This window comes from Corvus brachyrhynchos, unplaced genomic scaffold (assembly GCF_000691975.1).
Source record: "Corvus brachyrhynchos isolate BGI_N302 unplaced genomic scaffold, ASM69197v1 scaffold106, whole genome shotgun sequence".
NCBI classification, from domain to species: domain Eukaryota; kingdom Metazoa; phylum Chordata; class Aves; order Passeriformes; family Corvidae; genus Corvus; species Corvus brachyrhynchos.
In genome coordinates this window covers 2,933,206-2,956,204 of record NW_008238834.1, presented here as the reverse complement: position 1 = coordinate 2,956,204, position 22,999 = coordinate 2,933,206, and the positions used below count along the sequence as shown (strand labels likewise).

Here is a 22,999-nt window from a genome sequence, read left to right as displayed (position 1 = left end):
ACAGAGTATTCGAATATTGTTGCAAAACATGTTTTTTAATGACTTGAGAATACATTTTTGAAAAATAAATAATTCTATGATACCTGTTTCCTTCAGATTTGTCTTCGCGCTACGTCAGCAAAGGTTAGTAAGTACAACTGGTATTCAGAAACTGGCACATCAGTTTTGATTCTTTCATTTCTGGCACACTATGTAAAAATCATCTCATTTCTTTGCATTAACTTTTCATACCAAAAGACTTAAAGAAATAACCCCGAGCATCTAGAGACAATAAACGGCTTGACTTCAGAAAGTTTCTTTCGAAAACAGTACTTGAAGAACCATTTCTGCACCTTACACTGTCACTGAATAAGAGGCATGAATCTCAGAATCACAGAATGATTTGGGTTGGAAGGGACCTTAACGATAATCTAGTTTCTTTCACTAGACCATGAAGAACTGTAAGAGAGCAGAGTGGAACTTTGCATTCTTCTTATCTAGCTTAAAACTTTTCAGTATCTTTTTTTTTCCACTTTTAAGTATGTTTTCCTTTCACAAACATAAAAGTGAAAATACAAACACATTTACCTTGTTCATCTTCATACAAGTACCAAAATCTGCTAATTTTAAATGACCAGCTTTATCTAGCAGCATATTATCAGGCTTCACATCTCTGAAAGAAGAAAAATACATATTTTAAAAAATAAAAAAAATCCATTTAACTTATGAAAACAATGGAAGTCAACTGCTTTTCAGCAACATTGCATGGAAAAACAGCAACATTAAAGCACCACTGCTGCCTCCATTTTTTTCTGATTTCTCTAAGTATCACGACCAACACAGATTGCATTTTTAAAAAGTAGACCACATGAGAATACAGCCTCAAAGTCATCAAATGTAATAGATCTGGACACTGATCTTGAACCTCAAGTTCCTAAAAAACACTCACTGGTTACATCAAAAAGGCATTGAAAACACAGCTTCTTTTCTGTACCACTTCTATTTCAACAACTGGATGTCATTTTCAAAAGTCTATTATTGTGAACAAATATTTTCCCATGACTCAAGAGGAGCATTAACTTATACTCCTCTCCATCAAGTACTTTCACTGGAGAAGTTTTCATAAAGTAACTGGTAAAGTGCAGCATGTTGATGTTATTGAATATACTGACGCAGAATAGCAGTAAGAAACAATTATCAAGATAATGTAACACAAATTTCAGGAGAAGTATATTTCGGAGACCTAAAAGGAGAACTCTGGTCATAACCATCAGATGAAATGTAGTGCAAATGTACCAGTAGACTCACAGAATAATTTTGATTGGGAGAGATTTTTGTAAGACTCTCAGTTAGCTGCCTGATGTATAGCTACAAAGTCAGATTCAACTTCAAAGTTACATTAGGTTACTCAAAGTCAAATCCAGGCAAGTTTTCTTTTTTTTTTTTTTTCTTTCTTTTTTGAGGATGGAGATTCCATAACCTCTCTCTTGTACTGTTTGACCTTCCCATAGTGGAAAAAAAAACCTCCTAATGAATAGCTATAGTTCCTTGCTGCAACTTGTGTCATCCATTGCCTTTCATCTTTTCAAGTCTGGCTCCACCTTTTTTATAAAGTCCTGTTGGGCCACTGGGGACTAATGCTTTCTGTCTTGCCTGAGCACTGTTCATGTTGTGAACAGAGACAGTGCTGATCCCAGTATCAAACCTCTGGGGAGCTGCTGGTAGCTGATTGTTGCTGGACAGCACAATCTATTCAAAGAGTATCTAGACAGTTCTACCTGTTAAAACTGTACCTTTCTAACCTGCCCACATCTACAACCTCGCTAAAGTCAAGACAAAGACTCTGCCTCACCAGTGAAGCCCATCATCTCAACACAGAAGGTAACTGGTTTGGGAAGACATGCATTTCCCTTCACAAATCCATGCAGGCTGTTCACAATCACCTTCCTGTGCTCAGAAATGGTTTCCTGAGAATTTAATTCAACTGCCCTCAGGCTGGCTAGCCTTCAGCTCCTCTGACTCTCTCCTCCTGGCCCTTCCTGGGGCAAGACAGGTGTGCCATTTGTTTCCTTCCAGTCATCAGGAATCTCCCAATTCCCACACACCTCCCAAGGTGACAGCGAGCAGTACCATAAGGCTACTTGCCAGCTCCCTCACCACCCCTGGCATGTCCCACCTTGTGCCTTGGGCACATACATTCAGTTTGCACAACTAGGACTCAGCTTCATCTTCCTCTGCCAGAGCAATGCTTCCCTCTCCCAAGCTCTGCCACTGGGCACAGGGACCCAAGAGGCCTGAAAGCAGACCTTCTCAATGAAGGCTGGGGCAAAAGCAGCAGCCTCAGCCATTCCCATGTCCTCTGTCCCTTGGTCCCTGACCCATTAAGCAGTAGGCTCATTTTTCCCTAAGTTCCTTTTCATTCATCAGAGTTGAACAGATTAACTACAGGGAAAAACAAATTCCAAAGTACCTCCTGGTGTCAAAATAATCTAAATTTTCACAAAAAAAACCTCGCTGTGCTGCTGGCATCTTCTAATGCCTGCTTTCTAAAGCTTGCAATACACACGTACAAATGGTTCATTCAGCCAGATAATTTACCCATTAGATTCAGCATAGCTACATAATTAATGATGCTCTAGATCCTACTCAAGCAATGGATTAGTCATTTATTTTGCTTTGTGGTTACTTTTTTGCAAAAGCTTACATGTTAATGCTGATCCTGTGACCAAATTACAAACTGAAAATGTATATACTATAGGGTATACTACACACTACTCAAAGTCTTCCTGTATTTTCGGTTGAAAAAAGTTATTCTTCTGCTCCTAGTTAATACAATTTTTAAAAGGCTAGCAACAGGTACAAGTTCAAATACCAAAAAGAAAACTTCTCAACCTATCTGAGAAATTATTACATTTCTCTTTAGGGCAAGTACATAATGTGAAACTAATACAAGTCCCTTTGCTCTGCATCTCAATTTTCCATCTTGCCCCTTACAAGGAAACATATGGCTGGGAAATTTTCCTCACATTGTTCACAGATTCTTGTATAATGGGTCACTGAGGCTTCAAATGCCTAGCAGAGAATTAATTCCTAACAGTGGATACTACTGTGATCAAATTCCCTAAACAGCTTTTTCTAATCAAAAGGAAACAGCCATTTTGGGGTCAACATGCTCATACCATTTTTGTTCTTGTTATCTCTTGGTAAAGTGGGACAATTTTATTGCTCCCCAAACTGAGGAACACTTTTACTGTATCACCTCAGACTTAGTTTCTGATGGCAACAACTTTGCAATTTGTAAGATGGAATAATTATGTAACAACAATAAGGAAGTAATATCTTGAATTTTAAAACTGCCTAAACTGAAGTAATTGCAGTAGCATCAGGAAATAAACAACCCTATGTAACATCTTCTTTCTTACCTGTGTATAAAACCCATTGAGTGAATTGCATCTAATGCAAGTACAACTTCAGCAGTATAAAATCTTGCCCATTTCTCTGGAACATCGTAGTTACTCATTAAATTGACAAGGTCCCCGCCAGGCATGTATTCCATCACCATGTACAGGTAACGGTCATCTTGGAATGCGTAAAATAACTGCAAAAAGCAAAAACAAAAAGTAAGCCACTTAATATTCCAGTTATCTTTAATATTTTACTTGTTGGCAATCAAAGGCATTTCTGAGAAAACTGATTTCCAAAGTAACAGAATTTCTACAATTCCTGCAGCAATTCTCATTATCCTGCAGACTTCCTAAAAAGAAATTAACCTCTAGAGCAAATTTTAGCCAGATCCTCCATCCCTTTATATTACCGTGGAAGAAGTGCTGGTTACAAATCAAGATTAGTGAATTTGGTACAATGAATTTTGAGATAATTTCAAAGAATGCTCATTACATTAAGATGACAAAATGCTTCTTTTCTCACTGGGATGCTAGCTGACACATACACAAACATGAAACTACTGTATTGCAAACATCTGCCCAATTCTATTTGTATTATCACTAAATGTTTACTTTTTATTGTCAACATTTATTATATAGAAAATAAGCCTAAATTTTAAAGAATAAAAATATCTCCCTCAAAGTTGTCAGCCCTCTGCTCAACATCAGTAGTGCAAGCAGATTTTTCTTTACTTAAAATTGTACGAAATGCTGAAGTTTAATTCCATCCAGATAGTAATGCAGTTACCCATCTGACTTGGGTAAATCTTGAATGAGTTTGTGTAATTCCAACCTAACAGAAGAATTTATATGCTTAAGGGTAAAAACAGTTTAAATTAACAAGCTCACATGTGCACACACAATGCATGATGATTGGTTCAGGCATGCTCCTTAGAATTTCAAAGGCAGCAGTACCTCCCAAAAAACTGTCAGTGACAACACTAAAATGAGGAAAAAATAGCCAGAGCGGGCAAAATTTGAATCAAAGATACACACAGAAATTAGAATACACAGAAGCTGTGTCTTAAGTATGTCTTTCTAGTATGCTGGATGCCTCAAATAATTGCTATGGAGCAGATACACCAATATATATCTGGCAAAGAGTTTTAATAATAAACAGAATAGTTTATCTTGTTGTGACAAAATACAGTTTGAAGCAAGTGCAATACCTGCTCTTTTGTACAGCATTCCCAATGTTAGTCATGTATTCCCTAGCAGACCAAAAAACCAAAAAAAGAGACTTTGAAACATGTAATTCCAAGTCATGCAGTGTTGCAACCAAACTATTCTACAATGTCAATATTTTTAAAGTAGTATCACTTTACCTGAACAACCCAGGGACTATTAGCAAAAGCCATAATATCCCTTTCTTCCCAGAAGAATGCAGAATCTGATCTTTTTATCATCTCAAATTTGCTCAGAAGCTTCATAGCATACACTCTCCTTGAGGATTTATGCCTTACCTGTGAAGACAAATGTGACACGTGGAACATAGTAGTTTGCCATATTAACACACGGTGAACATCACTGAAAGCATTACTTTTCCTGCTCTACCATTTAATACGTTTTATAAGACTCTTCACATTACTATAAAGGATTATATACCGTAGGTCCACAAAATAATTATATCTGACAATGCATTACTTTTAAAATACTTGCTAGAACAATTCAACACAGAAGTCCATAGGCATAAGAGTCACATAATTCGCATGTATGCGCCTTTAAAAGAACAAATATTGGCAGTTAGTGTTGTTAAATACCATAAAGTTAAAACTATGAGCATTTTCCAGAGTTCATTAGCAGATGTGTATACTTGCTGCTGTATTTCCAGTTTCTCCCACCAGCACTCAATTAAATAAAGCAGGATGAACAAGCCTGGCTGCTAACCTATCACAAACAACACACATCTCTCATCTGTGAGAACTATGTCCACAAAAATCTGGTGCAGTCCCTGAACTGGCAGAAACTCTTCTAGCCTTTAAGACTTCAAGTGTCCATGTAAACAGTGGTAAAGGCTAATTTTCTTGATTATGAGAATACACATTGAATTTTATTCTAAGAGAGAAGACTACAATGCAAAACAAGTACTTGTGCACTTGGACAGGACCGAAATACAACGTTTCCAAAAACATTTCCATGAAATATAAAGGAATAAAATTTCACTGATCTAAAGGCTTTAATATTTAAGACTGCATCTTCAGAACACTACACTGAGAAACAGATGCATGAGCAAACACTATAGAATACACTCAAATGTACAAATAGAAACTTAACTTACCAACTGAACCTCCCCGAATGCCCCTCTACCGATCACCTTCACCACTTCATAATCTTCAGCTTTCATGCGCAGATCTCTCATTTTATTTACTGTGTCTTTATCTACACAGAACAAAATTCACATTTCATATACAGTCAATTTAATTAAACCCATTTCTCTAATTTCAGTTTCTCGTAGATTTTAGAAGTGCTGCCCAAAGAACCTACCTTCCCATTGAAAAACTCTCTGCAGAATGCACGACCTCATTCTCATGACCACAGTAACCAAAACCTGACAAAACCTAATGCAATTACTCTACCGTACAATCATATTACAGGAGATCTTAATTTAGGAATTTTTTTAAAATAATTACCTGCAAAAAAAAAAAAAAAAGCTATGCAAAAATTTCATATCCAGCATGAGCCTGCTTGCAAGCTGATCAGTATAATAAGATTATTTTTGAATAAATATGCAACACATCTGGGAAAGCGTATCAGAAAATACACTACAAGACACTTGAAAAAATATTTTTAGAAAAAAGTTCCGCTTTTCTGCACTTTCATGATTCCTAATACTCAAAAAAAGTAGATTTTAATTTAAAACATGCACTGGGAATCATTGCAATTATTTATATAAACCTGTCATTCTATAAACTAGAATAATTTACAAACTCCCTGTGGGCAGATATTCTAATTCCAAATTTGGTAAAAGATTAAAACAGTCTATTTTAATCCATGTGGGTCAACACTGGCATGAGACTATGTAGAAAAGCTTCATGCTTCAGTATTTCTAAAAGCCAGGAAGTTCTACTAAAACAGATATGCTTCTAATAAAATAAATTATGCAACAATGTTTAATTTTCAAAAATAATATTCTAGGCCTAAAAGCAAAGTTTAGAGAGAAGTAAGGACTGCGGAAGAAAAAGGAGGAGAAATAAAATATTTTAAGTTCAAATGTTACAAAATGAGGAGGCACTTGACAGAAAATTATCATTCGATTTCTGCCTACACAGGCCACGACCTAAAACAAAAGCAGCCTGTGTACATTAAAAATTCAGTAAGATTTTATTACTGCAACAGGAACAAACATAGTTCTGTTTGAATAAATACTCTGTGGCATTACTATCTAATGTAAAGCCAACCCCTTTACAACGCAGCACAACACAGGTTGATTCTGGTAAACTATAGCAAAATTCTAAATTCTGACAAATTCTTTCACACAGGGATCAAAATATTCAGGGGTTCCAACAAATAATTTCTTATTTCCCCTGGTGCCAACTGGCCTACAGTAGAGGAGGAGCAAGACTATACAGAACTAAAATACAGCAATTTTCTAGCTATTGTTAACTTCCTGCCTAGTAATCTCACAACAGGAGGTTCACCACTTCTGAATGAAAAAGCCTGACATTGGTGCAAAAGAAAGTGAAGCATAATATGAATCCTTTACATGGTATTCAACCACAAGCCTTGCCTACGAACAAAGCAGAATTAAGGAAAATATATCTGAAGAGCAACCTAAGATAAGGATTTTAAAATAACGTAAACCAAGCTTGTGATCAGTTGCAAATTGAAATTTACTCCTTGAGATAACTGAGTGTTAACAGGTATCTTCAGACAATGTTACAGTAACAACAGTGCTGGAAATTCGACCTCCATATTCTAAGATCTATTATACAAGGTTTGTCAGGCTGCAATATACTTCATTGGCAGTTCCTTATCTCCCAGGACCAGTGGAGGACCTGGCCAGCTTATGCTGTATGAACAGCTGGGGTGGCTCCCACAGCAAAACATCGTCTTCTCCAACTTGCCCTGAACTTTGGTTATAGGCTTAGATGCTGCCTTGAAATAAACTGAGTCACCACTGCAAAGCAGGGCTCTCGGATACCTTTAATACTCATTTCTTTATTCTTTTAATTCTATATGGTAGAAGATCACTCAGGTTCTACATCTGCAAAAATCATCCTCATAACCTCAGCTGGTAGAGGCAGAAATAAGTAAAGAGGGGATAGGGAGTGGTTCATAGGGCAATCAGTCTATAAAATAAAGGAAGCAAACTCCCATTTTATTTGCCATCTAGAAATGTATTTTAAATTTCTGCAATAATGGTGCAAAACAGCTAATACTGCATAAAAGATATTTAAAACAGCCTTCTAACAAAACTACAATAAACACAAAAATGTCTTTTTAACTATAGAAATTCAAGGCAAACTAGACTTCAGTGTTCCCTCTAAGGCCACTACTTGCACATCCACAGCTTGCTTTCATATTTCAGCAAACGCTGCAAGTTAATATTCTAAAGGCAGTTTGAAGGGAACTAATATGTTCTGTTCTCCACTTTCAGATTACTTCAGGTCACATCTTACACAGGATATAATTTATACCTAAAAGATATTCATTATCAGTCTGTAAATGTAAAAGTTTTCTTTCACTCAGCCCCAATTGCAAAAGTGAAGCTTTTTGAGACTCACTAATGATTTCACTACTCATAAAAATTACATTCAAACTATCTGTTGCAATGACTATTTCCTTTGCCTAATACAACTTCTCTTTTCTCCAAGAGTTTCACCACACCTTCTCAGTAAATAACTGAGTATACAAAATGTGCATGTAACTCAGCATATGGTATCAATATAGTTTGAACTGTTAAAAGTTAAACAGAACATTTGAGCTTAGGCTTTCAGTAACCAGCTTATGTGCAAGTGAGCCATCAACTAGTGGATTCATATATTCACACAAATGGAGAATCATGTAACATGAACACCACAAATTCACTATCACAGGTTACAGCTGCACTCAATAAACCATTTGAGAAGACCTTGGAAACAGAAAAAAGCCCCACATAAATTTCAATGAAGCAAAGACAAAAATTATTTTAGTCAAATTACTTTATATTTCCCACAAAAAACATTTATTATAGAATTCAACTGAGATACTTAAGCCCATAAAAATCTAAAAATATTAGCTTAATTTCAAGGTTTGCCCATTAGTCCACAGGCAGAAGCAAGTCTTCAATCAGCAAACATTTCTGCCATATTCTTCAGAATTTCTCCTTTTGGCAGCCTTTAGAAAAGATTTGATTCTTAAACGCCGTTTTGGGGTTTTGTTTGTGGTTTGGTTTTTTCAATTATGAAAATTATGGAACTATGATTTCTATTTAAAAAACAAACTTTATTACTTTAAAATGTTATTATAGAGTATAACATGCAGGAAATCTGGTAGTGGCCAAATACAGAGTAAATGCAGACAATTCTGCAGACACATCAGCCGCATACACAAGTGAATGTATCAGCTATGCAGTATGAAGTTTTCATGAAAAGAGAGCTTTTATACTAAAAAAAAAAAAAAAAAAAAAAAACAAACCTACAAAATGTGTGCTCCAGTCTGTTATTATTTAATACTGTTTCCTGACATTGTATACATCATTCTGTCATTTTACTGTTAATTGCTTATGATATCTTGTATATGAAATTAGAAAACAAGTTATGGGAATCCAGGGAGTTGCCCTAACAAAGAGAACAGGCCTTTCTCTTAAAAGGCTTTGTGCCACCGCAGGCAAGGCAACAGACTGGACATTCAGTTGCTGGAGATAAGATTTGTATAGGCAGCTGTCACTTCTCACTGAAAAATAAATAAATAAGACTCTTACAACAACTTGCACCCAAAAACTCAATGCACACCAAATCCCTAGCTGCTCTTCAAAGAGCTAGAAGAGGTGTTTTCTTTTTGATACTATAAACTTCTGTTACTTAGTAAATTAAACATTAAATACTTACACCTGTTTAAGAAGTTGTCAATGTTCTTGTTTTTTCTTAAGGCAGGAAAATCCAAGTCATATACCAAAGCATCTAATCCATCCTGAAAGAAACCAAACAAAACAACAAGCAAAATTAAGTACTTTGAAAAATAATTACACATGCTGCTAACTGAAGAGCCAAGATAAAAAGCCAGTTGTCCCTATCAATTTTCCATGCAAATGAAATCATTCACATTATTTAATGACTGTTAGCAGTTACGTGAAACAGCTGTCTCTCCTTCACTTCCATTGGACCCATTAAAATTTAATTCCACACACGTCTATGAATTATTAATTACCCTAATTAGCTCTATACTTTCATGAAAAAAATTACTTTTTCCAAATACAAGAAGAACAAATAGCAGTTCTAATGAAGTTCAGCAATATTAAGAAGTCACAGTGTATCACACAGTAGGGACTTGAACATGAAATGGCAACTGGCAAATAGGACAATGATGGTAAATCTAATTCTCAGAGTCAAACCCCAGATTTTACCCATTGAATCAGTGTGAATTCTCATGAACAAGATACTGGCTTTATACATTCCAACTTAAATCTAGAAACAAACAGCCACAAGCCCATCTGGCACTACTACCACAGCACACATCCCCATGAACAAAAGTAAACCAAACATCATCAAAAAACTCAAGAGAAAAATACAACAAAGAAGGAGATAACTTTAAGGTCTCATTAAGTGCCATGAACTTTGTGACTTAAAGGTTAAATCTATGTTTACCAATAGGTATAAATGATTCCTCAGTGGATAGCATCTTCTTGGAGTAAAACTAAACCCAGTCTTTTGGCTGAAAACCACAGATATGGTTTCTACTGAAAAATGATCAAGTATTCTAGGGAATTACATAACAAAGAATCATAAGAGCGTTAGGGAATCCTCTGTCTCAGGTAGGTATTGTGTAAGTGACAACTGCAAAAATAGAGAAGCAGGTCTTAAAATACGAATTGATGGATGTTACCAAAGCACACCAGAGATGTACTGCTATTTACTTGTCCAGTTCATAGCTAGGTGTCTATGTTAGCTATTTTTGACCTGGTTGGAGCGAGATGTTAGACCAGACATACCTTTGATCTGATCAGTTCAGAAATGACTAGAACTAATTTGATTGCTTTCAGCTTTTAAAAGGATTTTTCAATCCTTTTTTCAGGATTGAAAAATGACCCATCAGTATTCGCTAAATATATCAAGTAACTATGCCTGAACAAAAGCTAGAGTATAAGCTTTTTGAAAGCTTATTTTCCAGGAATATATAGTTGAGAACACATTTGATTTGGACTGAAACAGTAGTCTTTGATCTTTCACTTCAAGTTCAAATCTATTTTTCGCCTCAGTCTTTAGGACTGAGTTTTAACTATAAAAAACCCAAAGTGCTATCAAAATCAACATTATTTCTTGGCTTGCAGTCCTCACTTTTAAAGTATGTGAGATAGAAATTATTTACTTAAGATATAATAAGAGTAAGCAGTAAAATAATGCTAGAATTTGAAAACTGGTAGCTGCAAGGATAATCAGAATTACTTTAAAGGCTAGATAATATTAAATTTGTCAGTTTCATGAAAACATTCCTGTTTTAAGTTACCTCTGCACACAGTGGCTCATTTTGAGCAAAGAAATGTTAAAATGAAAATTATACAAATCAAGAAAAGCATCACAGTATTTCAGCTCTCTAAAATAAAGCCAGGTTTTGCATCTTGTGTATTAAAGGGTCATCTTTTTGGACTGACACTGACGATGAAAAGGGAAAGCAAATAGCAAGGAAACAACATTTAACAGGTCAGTAGTAGAAATAAGAGAGTAAGAGGCCAACAACAATTTGGACTCAAGACAGATGCAGAAATAAAGCTACTCAGGGTAAGTGTAACTTAGTGAGAAATACTTTGCAAACTACTAAAAGACACCTGTTCCAAAAACACATGGTAAATACCCAGGAAATTCAGGAAAAAAAATCTATTCTTTGGTAAATTCAACCGAGAACCATGATAACTGCTTGCACAGCAGCACAAAGTCCACTAGTAGCTTCTGTGCATTTATCTCAATGCTGTGTGAAGCAGTAGGAAAAAAACAGCTATGAGGCTATTGGGTCACATCCAGTGATTTTTAAAAGCAAACTAGAGATGGCAATGAACTGTCAAAATTTGGGGCCCAGTCTGCCGTGAAGCCTTCAAATCTGTAGAGTCAATCGATTTGTCCAGGTTCAGGGCTAACACAGAAAACTTCCACACGCCAACCAGAAGCACAGAATTCTCAAATCCTGGTTGGCTCTGGGGTTCTGCAATTACCTGTTTCAATTCAGAGCTTGCTTCAAAAGCCAAAATTCAGTCTTTTGCTTTATAGGAAGGGAGGTTTTAAACACTGAATACAAAAATATAGCAAAAATGGGAATATGTTTAAATTTATAACATCAATCTTACTTTTGTATCATACTTTTTCTTCCGAAATAATACTACATAAACCCGTACCAAAAGAAGCATAAAGTATAGAAAATGTCATAGTTTCCGTGGTGTCTTAGGCATGTTAGGTATTTTGTTGTGTTATTTTTTAAAGTTTTAAATTAAAGATGGGAAAAAGTATACAAATTCACTTTTAACAGGCAAAAGCAAATTTCAATTCTGTTTAATTCAGAATTCATCATATACAATGTTTCCTGTTCTGTTCTTCACCTTCCAGTTCTTAGATATGAACTCTATCAAGTAAAATACTTAACTAAAAAACTCTGAAATACAGATTCAAGCTACTGATCTCACATTCATTTCAAATCATATTTCAAGATCATGCAAACAATATCTAAGGAAGCTACATGCCAGTAATTGCTTATTTTAAAGGCTCTTCAATAATCAGCTCCCCTTCGCTACAGTATCCAGAATATAAACTATCCTGGTTCAAAACTTACATCAAAAAAGGTAGGGATGGGTGATATTCTATAACTAAGAGACTTGCAAATCCTTAACTGTCAAAATAATTTTTTTTTGACTGAAGTAAGTTTCTGAAGAAAAAAACCACCTTGGTATTTTAGTGGCAGACTGCAAATGTAAGAGTGAGCTTAGGGTAATTTTATGGAATCATAATGGAAGTAAAATATTTGGGATACCTAGTGTATAACATAAAACATGAAACAGTCTGTTTCCCTTACATCAGCTAAAGCAGGAGAACTTGCGAACACTACAAGCTGTGCCAGCACAAAGGGAAGCACAGAAGCACAGCTATTTTTAAGTGGTATCACTGGTGAACAAATAGGGAGGAGTACACAAGCTCAAAGTGACTGCTGGTTCAAAGTGGTGCGGGTCAGAGAGACGGGAATATATGACAGAGTTTTAGAAATAATGGCTTGCAGAAAAAGGGTAAAGGCCAAATGAGACACAAAATCATTATTGGCAGTGGCTGCAGAGATAACTCATCTCTCAGCTTTCTTCATTCCATCTTGCTCTGGGGGAACCCAGAATGCAGAGAATATTTCTCTGCCTGTTTTGAAGTGTTCTACCCCCCTGGACAACACTGTTTGACCTTTGTCCATGGAGAAAATTGCCTACTCTCTGGGAAGAATTAGAATCTACACTGGTGTGAATTAAGTGATAGAATACTATGTAAGATTGTCACAGGGTGAAAAATTTAGAGGTTTTGGGTTTATTAATATAGTAAATAAAAGCAAAAAACTCTAATTGCTCAATCTTTTAATACATCATCTGACTTCTTTGGTAACACAGAAAAGAAGGAACATCATCGTTCCATCAAGACCTATAGCAGCCATACTCTTCTCCTCTTAAAAAAAAAAAAGAATGACATCATTATAATAGGCAACCATACCTCCAAAAGTTTCATACACTTTACTAAAATAAGACGGCCTCATTTTTATGATGGATTTTTTCTCCACTTGGATGGGTTCCATGTATTTTAGTATGCATCTTTTTTAAATACAGCACATTCCATACTTCTTGGAAATACAGATTGTGGCTTAGAGGTATTTTCAGCTAACACTAAGTTCCACCTTATTCTGTCATTACACAGCAATTTTCCTGCTTAGCTTTGAGGTCTACACAGACATTTTCCTTCCAACAATTAAAACTGAGTACTAAAATAAATTGGTTTATACCTCCACTTATGTGGTAACAGTATTTCAGAGGTAATTAAAAAAATGGGAAAACTGCCTTTCTAATGTTCTCCAGTCAGTTTCATGGTCTGATACAGACTTTTCTATATCACATTCATTCAATGAAATCATCAATAGTTTCATTATCTATTTAAAACACCTCATTTTATCTGGAAATTTTTTTAAAAGGCACACTAGGGAGCCATTACAACATGCAGAGCTCTTCTATATGAAACCAACAATTCCACATAATCTGTTGGTTCACTTTTATTCATTACTACACCACACTTAAAAGTTTAAAAGGAATAGTTATATGGAGTAAAATCAAGGTCTGTCTAGATGCATAGACTGGCTCTGGAGATGACAGTAAGAATGTCCAGGAAAGAGGATATGAGCAAGTCCAGCACACAGTAGTACTGCTCAGGTGTATGTGTGAGCCAGAAATGACACTGTCATAATTAACTATCACAAAGATTTTCTAGGCAACATTTTTTTCAGTGATTTTCTAAAACATTTCTAAGCGTTTTCTCTGGTTTAGTTTCTTGCATTTACAGCATCATGCAGATGTGAATTCCACCACCTACAGGCTATGTGAAAGTGTACCTCGTTTTGAGTGTACCATTCTTCAGCCAAAAAAGGGACAATGATTCTTTACCCATGTACCCCAAGACAGCTTCACACACTTGCAGCATTTCACCACCGGCCATCTCTCTTCCAATTATCCTTGTATGAAAGCTGTTTCAATTCCCACCATCAGCACCCTCTGGTGCTTTGTTATTTCCACCATGTACTTTCTAAATGGGGCAGGGGCATGTGTGGAGAAAACACGTATCGTATTTAAGCTGTGAGCACACCGTAAGTACACGATGCAGTACAACATTTCCTGTTCTGTCCTTCATTACATTTTCAGTCATTCACCAAAATAGCTGGTTAATTTTTATAGTCACTGTGCACTAGTTTGATTTTTCCACAAAACTAGGCATTACAAATCAAAGCTAGTTCAATGTAACATAAGTACATAAAGATGAGAGGTTTTTCTCCCATGCATTCACTCAACATTCAGTGATGAATTTTACCTACCACTTATAATCAGCCAGGCACCACAAAGTATTAATTTCTTCTTTGATTTGCTGGATCTTTAATTTTTACTGCTCTACCATCATTAATTAACCATTACTCACCATTTTAGATCCCTTATGACTGTGAAATACCACACACCTGTTAAACCCCACTACCAATCTGTTTTGAATAGACTGATCAGCAGCTTTCCATTCATTTGTCTATTCATACAACAAGCCAAACCCAACAGCCTTTTCCATTACTCTCCCTTCAGTTTTCCTAAAAATACAGAATGCTGGAACATAAAACTTATCATTAACACACACATTCACTACACAATCTATTAACACTGAATTTCTCAGGTTGTTACACTAACTTCCTTTCATTAGATTCATCTAAAATGAACCGGTTTTCTTCAGTTTGACCTAAGCAGTGTCACATTAATTGGATACTTTCCCAAATGTTGGTCTATACCTATTTCCAAAGTTTTAATGCATCAAACTGCCAGTCCTACTATGACTATACTAGATTTCTTCACTCTGCAACTACATTCCTTAATCTCAAAACTCACTACAACTATGTAATACTTGTTTTATTCAGATGTATGAACTAATATTAATGCAATTTTATATGGCTATTTCAAAATATACACCATCAACCAATTCCAATTTAGCAAAACATATCTCATGATTTGTAAGTGATATAAAGTAGAAAATATACAATCTACATTGTCAGGGTACAACTACAGCATTTTTGTATTTTGAAATTTTATTTAATTATGACATAGTATCATCTAGCACATAATAAATAAAAATGTATGAAATTCAGTTAAAACTTTGTTATTGAGACACTTTATTATTTTACTATTTATTTAGCACTCAAAGAACTAAAAAAATACTTAATGGGTATTACCAGCATACAAAATTTGCATTCCTTGGACAGACTGGCAGCTACCCAAGTTTAAAGTCTTTGCCACTTTTCCTTTTTTGGAGAGATGAAAGTAAGTCTTGAGCTCTACAATTCTTAACGGTCCATATTTTAGTTCCCTGTATTGTAGCCATTTTCCTATTTCTATAGTACTATGAGCTTCCCCCACTACTCTCAAATCAACAAACCTGACCGACCTTGATTTGCACATGTTCATCATAACTCATAATAATGTCCTGTCATACACAAGTGATCTCTCTGGTCAACTATACCAATAGTGCTACATTTATCTATCTCTAATCAAGTACACAAAAGATCCCACTAAGTTTTAAGTTAATCCCACTCATTAATTTTGCTGTCCAAATAAGAGAAAACTGCAATTCAACATTTCATCTTCAAAGTGGACAAGACAATCTAGACAGACTTAAGGCACTTCACTTAAGACTTTTCATTAAATTGTTAGAGCAGGCAAAGTACACAAACTGACACATGAGCCTGAGTAAAAGGTCCTTGATTCATCACCCAGCACGATACAACTCTACAGACCTCCTTGCCTCCTAGCACCTTGCAATACTCATAAGAGGTCTTGCTAATTTGGTTAAATCAATAGCCTTTCAAAAAGAAATATTGGGGAGGTGAAGTATTAACTCAGTAAAGAGCTAAGAGTTTGACTCAGGGGAGATTTAACATCTGCATAAGGAGATCTTGAAACTTCAAGGCAGTATTATTGAAAGCAGTATGGATTATTGCTTTCATTTTGGCCTTTTTAAAGGGTTATACCATGTGTAGTTGCAAACGCCACCCACATTCTGTGTACTTACATGCATAAGTACATGTCCTTGCCTTCTGTTCAAACAGTAGCTGTTCAACATTTGCTCTGACCAATTCCTAGAACATACATTTACTACCTGACTCACTAGATCATAATTCAATATAAATATCTCAATATATATTGATACACAAACACATATATGAAAACGCCCACTGTCACTAACACCAGAGCTAAAAGACCTCTCAATATTGTTACATCCATATTAGCACTGAAAGAAACCTTTGCAAGTCTTTAGACAGAAGCACATAAAAGTAGTAATGTTTTTTCACGTGCACTTTTGGGTGTTGCTGTTTCTCCATTCCAGCAATGGATCCTACCACCTGAAGCATCTCCTAAAATGAACTAAAAATGTAGTGCGAATCTGTGAAATCAACTCATATACAGAATGTGTGCAGGAGTACTGCCAGCACCCACTACACAGATCATTCAGAGAACCTACACACCTCAGTCTTTCGCTAACACTGAGGGCAAGTCATAGACCCTTCACACCACTGACCCTCTCTGTCCACTGACTAGATGCAGAAATTTTGAATCACTAGATCTGTTCTGAATGACACCTATTCATCAGACTTTTTATGCCTAAATTTATGGAAAACTGACATTGTTTGAAGACGCATTCCAGAAAATCTATTTTAGTGGGAGTTTTCCCCCTCCAAACTCAAACTTTTAACACTGTATTACAACATTAATTTCACTCCACTAGCATAATTTATTGTAGTTAATAGTCTTTACATCCAAACTTCAATTTATTATATTAGTGCTTTATTATTTCGATTTGGCATCAGAATTAATTCCACTTAGTATTCCATCTTTAGGAACAACTATCAGATGAGAGAGGATGATGAAGAACATAGACCAAGACAGCACCAAGAATATATTTCGGTGAAATCTAGGCAGAAACAGGTACAATATCATTTGAAAATAGTTCAGGAAGGTGTGAAACCAGAGTAAAAGCCAATTGCCATTAAGTCAAATTACATGGATTCATTTCACAGCAAGTGAGATCTCCAGATATTTCATTTTCTTAAAAATGGTTCACTTGCACTGGTTAATATGCTCTGTGGGCAAGTTTTACAAACTTCAAAGCTTCTATACCAAATGTGAAACATTCTACCATGAACAGAATATATAAAAAGACTAAAGCAGAACTATCTGGAGGGCTATGCAGGTTCTTAATATTTTAATGTGTAGAAAATAAGAAAATAGCCTACTTTAGGTTTAAATGACTTATCAAACCATGTTTGACTAACAGTAGAATTAAATAAAGCATAAGTACAGCTTGCTAAAAGTGCCCTCTTCAAGAAAACTGTACTAGATGTGAACACACATACACCTAAAATATATATATTTAAATAGTGTTAGAAGAAGTAGAAGTACTGGTAGTTAAAGAACTGACTGATGTTTATCACCATGGAAGCAGCATTCCACAGCCACTGCAGCACTTGACATTAGGAAATGCCTCACAGGTCTAGAGTTCCCAGCTACAGTAACAACTGCAACTGGAGATGAGCAGACAACCTGACACACAGCAGGGTAACACTATCCGCAGAAATACCTCGTGGTGGAAAAAAGTGACTTCACATCCTTTCCACTTCTCAAAGTTATGGTATTAACCAAAAATAAAAGGCAAGCTCGGATCCCTAACCTAAGATATAAAATAACTACTTTTTTTTTTTTTTAAAGCCGAACCTCACTTGTAAATTACACAAGCAAATGCCCTTTGAGGTCCCCAGAGCTTTCTTGGTTATCCTGTGAGGGCAGATTCTTCCACAGGCAGCACAGAGATCTGTCGTTCCGATTTGGGAGTCCCAACACTTTCATTTTAAACACACACACTTAAAACTACCAATTTAGATCAATGGGAGTCAACACTGTAAGGAACGCTCATTAGAAAGCAAAAGTAACATGGATAAAAATTAACACTGTGGATGCAAATACTGGTACATAACTTCCCTTCGACAAAATGGTATAAAGACAGATCAGAGATAGGAAAGAATGAAGACAAACTGGTCCAGTCCCAGCTCAAAAGTCTAAGGCTGCTTTTGCAGCAACCTGCAACGAGTTAAGACTTCAACAAAAAGAAAAGAAACTGCACAACTCCACTAAAAACCAGTGGTATTTACCAAAGCAAACAGAACTCCCTCCACATCTGTTGCCTAGGAAATTGCTGTCTGCCTCACAGATTTTTTTCCAGGCAGGTATCCATGAAACCTGACTGCAGAAAGTAAGCTTTAGTCACTTGGACAAGATGTGAATTAGCAAGACACCAACATGTTCACAGGAGTTATTGCAAGCAACATAAATGAAAGTGCTTTCTCTTGTAAAAGCTGTCAAATATGTAAAGCAACTTTAGATCTCTTATCCTTACATTGTAGTAAAACTAGACTAAGTTCTCCCATCAATAGCTTAAATTGCTGCGTCTAGCTCTCCCACCATACTTTTGTCTGAAAAGTGACACCTCTGCTGTGAAAAACAAACCAAGAGCATTACCAGCAAAGTATGCAATATAACAAGTCAGTGGAAAGGTAACTAATTTTTCTGTAAAGCAACAATACCTTAGCAGCCATACAGAACCTGTTGTCACCTGACCTGGACCAGGTTTGCTGTAAAGATCACTACGTGCTAACTACAGATATAAACAACAAACTATACAACAATAAAAAGGCAAGTTCTCTATTTAGCTTTGACAACTTGGTCTCTGGAGATTATATTTTTTCAATAATTATGCTTTAGAGAAGATTCTAAAAAGGTGTATAAAGAAAAAAAAAAAACAAAAACCCTCTGCTAGTAATAATATCCACCCCACAGAAAAATAACCCAGGGACTGGAAACAGAGGCTAGGCAAACTGAGAACAAAAGTACTTAATTTTTCAAACAGAGCACAGACAATTCATTGAATAACTTCTCAAGGAAGAGTGAGAGCATCATAATTTTTCCAGCAGTCTAGAAACACTGTACAAAATCTCCCCTTCCCCACCACCAAAAGGGAAATTCTTCCCTAAAACTCTAGAACAAATCACAACACTTTTACAATTAGAGGCAAATAGACACGAGAGAAGTCCAGAAATGAAGATTATGAAATAATTATACTAAAAAAACTCTAGAAACTGAACCAGTGATTTGTAAAGCAATACGCCTTTCCTTAGTGTCACATGCAAACCAGTCTGCAAAACGAAAAATATGGGAAGTTAAGCACAAATGAAGCAAAGAATCAACTTTGAGAAGCTTCTGCGATTGCACAATCTCCTGTCAGAGCTCTCGCTACATTTCTGCAATAAACATTCCAGCACAAGCAATCACACGTCAAGCAGATATTTGAAATATGCAACTAAACAAGAACTTAACACTATTTAAGAATTTGTGCATCGTTATGCAGTTTTGTATCACAAACCCTAGCAAAGGCCATAGACTTTTTCGTGGATTGATTAAAAGAAAAACATCACTTTCAATATAAAAGATGTCTGTATGCATAAACTCAATGTTTTTCTATATTTATTCTTTTTTCCATGATGAATATACCCAGAAAAATGACTTTCAAGTAATGCTATTTTTTAAAAAGGTTATAAAAATTCCATGAGAATTATTTTAGATATAGACAAGTTATTTCTACTTCCAACCACTAAGATTCATCTGTACTATAGGATTTTTGTAACTAACAGGAACAAAACAGCAAGTTTTTCACTTTTTTTGGAGATTTTCACTGCTAATGTAGAACAAAACAGTTCTGCTAACAGATTGTTCCCACAGTCCAGAGCCCAATAAATTAAATTTACAAATTTATACATTTAAAAAACCATGGTTTTACCCTCTCCCTTTCAGCCATTAAAAAAAAAAAAAAAAAAAAAAAAAAAAAAGTGTGAAGAGACAAGCTCTCTTTCAAAACCCACCTGAAGAAAAAATGGTAGCATATACAGACAATGCCACTAGTAACACAATTTTTTAATTAATACGGATGTTTAAGTGTATATTCAAGTCACTAATTACTTTCAGGTCTAAAAATACTCCCACAATAGATGCTTTGAGAGCAGTTGTGGATGTCCCATCCCCGAGTGTCTTCAAGGCCAACCTGGACAGGGCTTTTAGCAAGCTTGTCTAGTAGAAAGTGTCTGTCCATAGCAAGGGCTTGGAACTAGATGATCTTTAAGGTCCCTTCCAACCCAAACTATTTTACAGTTCTCTGATTTAACCCAAATCTCCTCTAAGTACTCTTTCTACCCTTTCTGACATCATGGTAGAATCACAACTAAAATCCTGAATGCTTCGGACTGCATGTGAAAAAAGAGAGGTGGAACTACAAAATCAAAAACCTACTTGAAAGGCATGGTTCCACATTCCATCAGTGAAATGACAGAACAGAATCAAAGCAGTCCATGAAAACGTAAGGGTGGCTTTTTACAAACTGCAAGTCTCTCTCACGATAATCAGTAAGGATTTTAACATACGTAATACTACAACAATATAAGCTCGTTTATCTGGGATTTTCAAGTACAGTATTTCAAGACTAGAGGAAGAGTGGAAGTATTAGAAATCCACTAGAGGATCCAACGCTTTTAATTTCAAGAAAGTCCAAAGATGTTTTGATTTATTATGCTTACAAGCTTGTTAGGCACATGCAACTAAGTTTTTCTATGTCCCTTTTCAAGCTTTGAGACTAAAGTTTGAAGAAAACTAAAGCCACTGACTTCATACACCAAGAAAGAAGTTTTTCCCAACATTTCCACTGCTCAAGCATGAGGCATGCACTTCTAATACACTTGCTCAGGCATGAGACAAAGAGAGCAGAACTTCCTAAAACAGTAGTATTCAACTTCTACAACACTGGGTATTTTCACCAAGCTGATATACTGCAATCACAAGGATGAAAAATACTAAAATGCTAAGAAATGACTGTAAAAGCAAGTCTTCTACCAACTTTTCCAGCTACAACAAAAGAGTAAGTCAACTCTTCTCTAATACCATTCTTTCTACATAGCACTTCAGAACCTGAGAAAACCATCCCCCCGCCCCCCCACACCCAAAGAGGATACAGTAGACTGATACATGTACTCCAAAGGCATGATTTTCTTTTGGATTCAGAAAACGGGAGAAAACAAATCTTAGCCCAAGAGGAAAGGGAGCCAGGGCTGTCTGGACCATTGCCACAACCATGGAATCTTGTCAAAGTCTCTCTTGCCTGTCCTTACAAGGGAGCAAGACCAAGCTTGGGCTGATTAACTTAATCTCTACAGGGGATGAAGGCAGACAGTATTTTTGTCACACCATAAAAGCCTGCCATGAGACAAATCAGAGCACACTAACATGACATTTTCTGTTCCTCTGTCCCACAGACCATTTTGAGTAGCTGTCATTTAGTCTGTCACTAAGCAGAAAGCAAAACTGATGAAAACATGTTTTCTACAAAATAAACCAAAAGTGAATGAAAGGCTACTTTTTACCTGCATCCAACTTCTATATGATTTTTATCCCAGGATTTGCTTTATGAAAGCATTTTTCCAGTACCTAATTGAACAAAAAGTCATTAAAAAAACCCACTACTTTCTTGGAAATCTACATGAACTAAGAGACTAGAGATACATTGCACGTGTGTATAAAAATATAAAAAACCAAGTCGTTCAAAAGCCACGTCAAGTGAAGTCAGGCAATACTGCTACTTCCCATTCATATAAATTCTATGTTTGTAAAACACTGAGGAAAGCAGGTTTCCCATTTCTAAATACTACAAAATAGCAACATGAGATATTCTGGAATGTAACTAAAAAGCAGCAATATCAGTTCAAGAATTTAGAGTCACACTTTTGTCAGACATCCTACACTTCACTTTCCAAAAGTCAGCTGGATCACAAAGACATTTGACATTAGGAAAGGTTTAACACCAGGAAGTATGTGTGTGCATACACCCTCTATACACAGATTTACATATCCCAAAAAACCAAACATTTTAAATAATAATAATAAAAAAAGTAACCTACCACTTTCATTCATATTCACACTTTACAAACTGCTTGGCAAGAGAAACAAGAAGTACCGAAAACTTCAACAGAGACACAAACTCTTTTGCATTTGTAAAATTACAACTAGTTCATGATGCAAAGCTCTATGTGCTTAAGGCACTCTTCAGAGAAGATAAGCAATGCAGCATTTAATCTGTCATGTAAAGCACATTCAAAATCCCCCTTACTTGTTTCAGTCAAGATAACACATTGTATAACTTGTAGCAAACAGAAAAGAACTGAATTTCCTATTTTCTGAACTGCTGCATAACAACTCTAAGATCATGTCACATTCTCGTGTTTAGAGCTCTTTCTTTCTTTCCAATTTAGAGTTAAAGACAAGTATGAGAACTGGTCGTTTCTTGTAATTTTGTCCCTTTACCTTTCGAACTATGACATGACAAATTTCCAATTTATTTAACCTCACCTCATTAAAAAACCTCTTAATCTCCTTATTCTCTGAAGATAAGATGACACTTACTCCAGTTTAACAGATTCAGTTAAAAGCCAAATTTTATAAATAAGAACACAGGTAGAGATAATACCTCTTTTTGTACAAGTTCCTGTAAAGAATTAAGAACACAGCAGAAAACCAGTCTATGAATACATAAGCTATTCCT

The 22,999-nt window shown here is 35.8% G+C and overlaps 1 protein-coding gene across 1 annotated transcript in view; it reads right to left on the bottom strand.

Annotated features, from left to right (window-relative positions):
* The window catches only part of ROCK1 (Rho associated coiled-coil containing protein kinase 1), a 78,530-nt gene that overhangs the window by 36,588 nt on the left and 18,943 nt on the right, over positions 1–22,999 (bottom strand). Inside the window, exons 2-6 of the mRNA XM_017738254.1 lie at positions 9,452–9,533; positions 5,701–5,801; positions 4,748–4,885; positions 3,402–3,577; positions 568–652 (exon numbers count right to left, since the gene is read on the bottom strand). Coding sequence (XP_017593743.1) covers positions 568–652; positions 3,402–3,577; positions 4,748–4,885; positions 5,701–5,801; positions 9,452–9,533 — 582 coding nt within the window. The remainder of the gene's footprint in view (positions 1–567; positions 653–3,401; positions 3,578–4,747; positions 4,886–5,700; positions 5,802–9,451; positions 9,534–22,999) is intronic.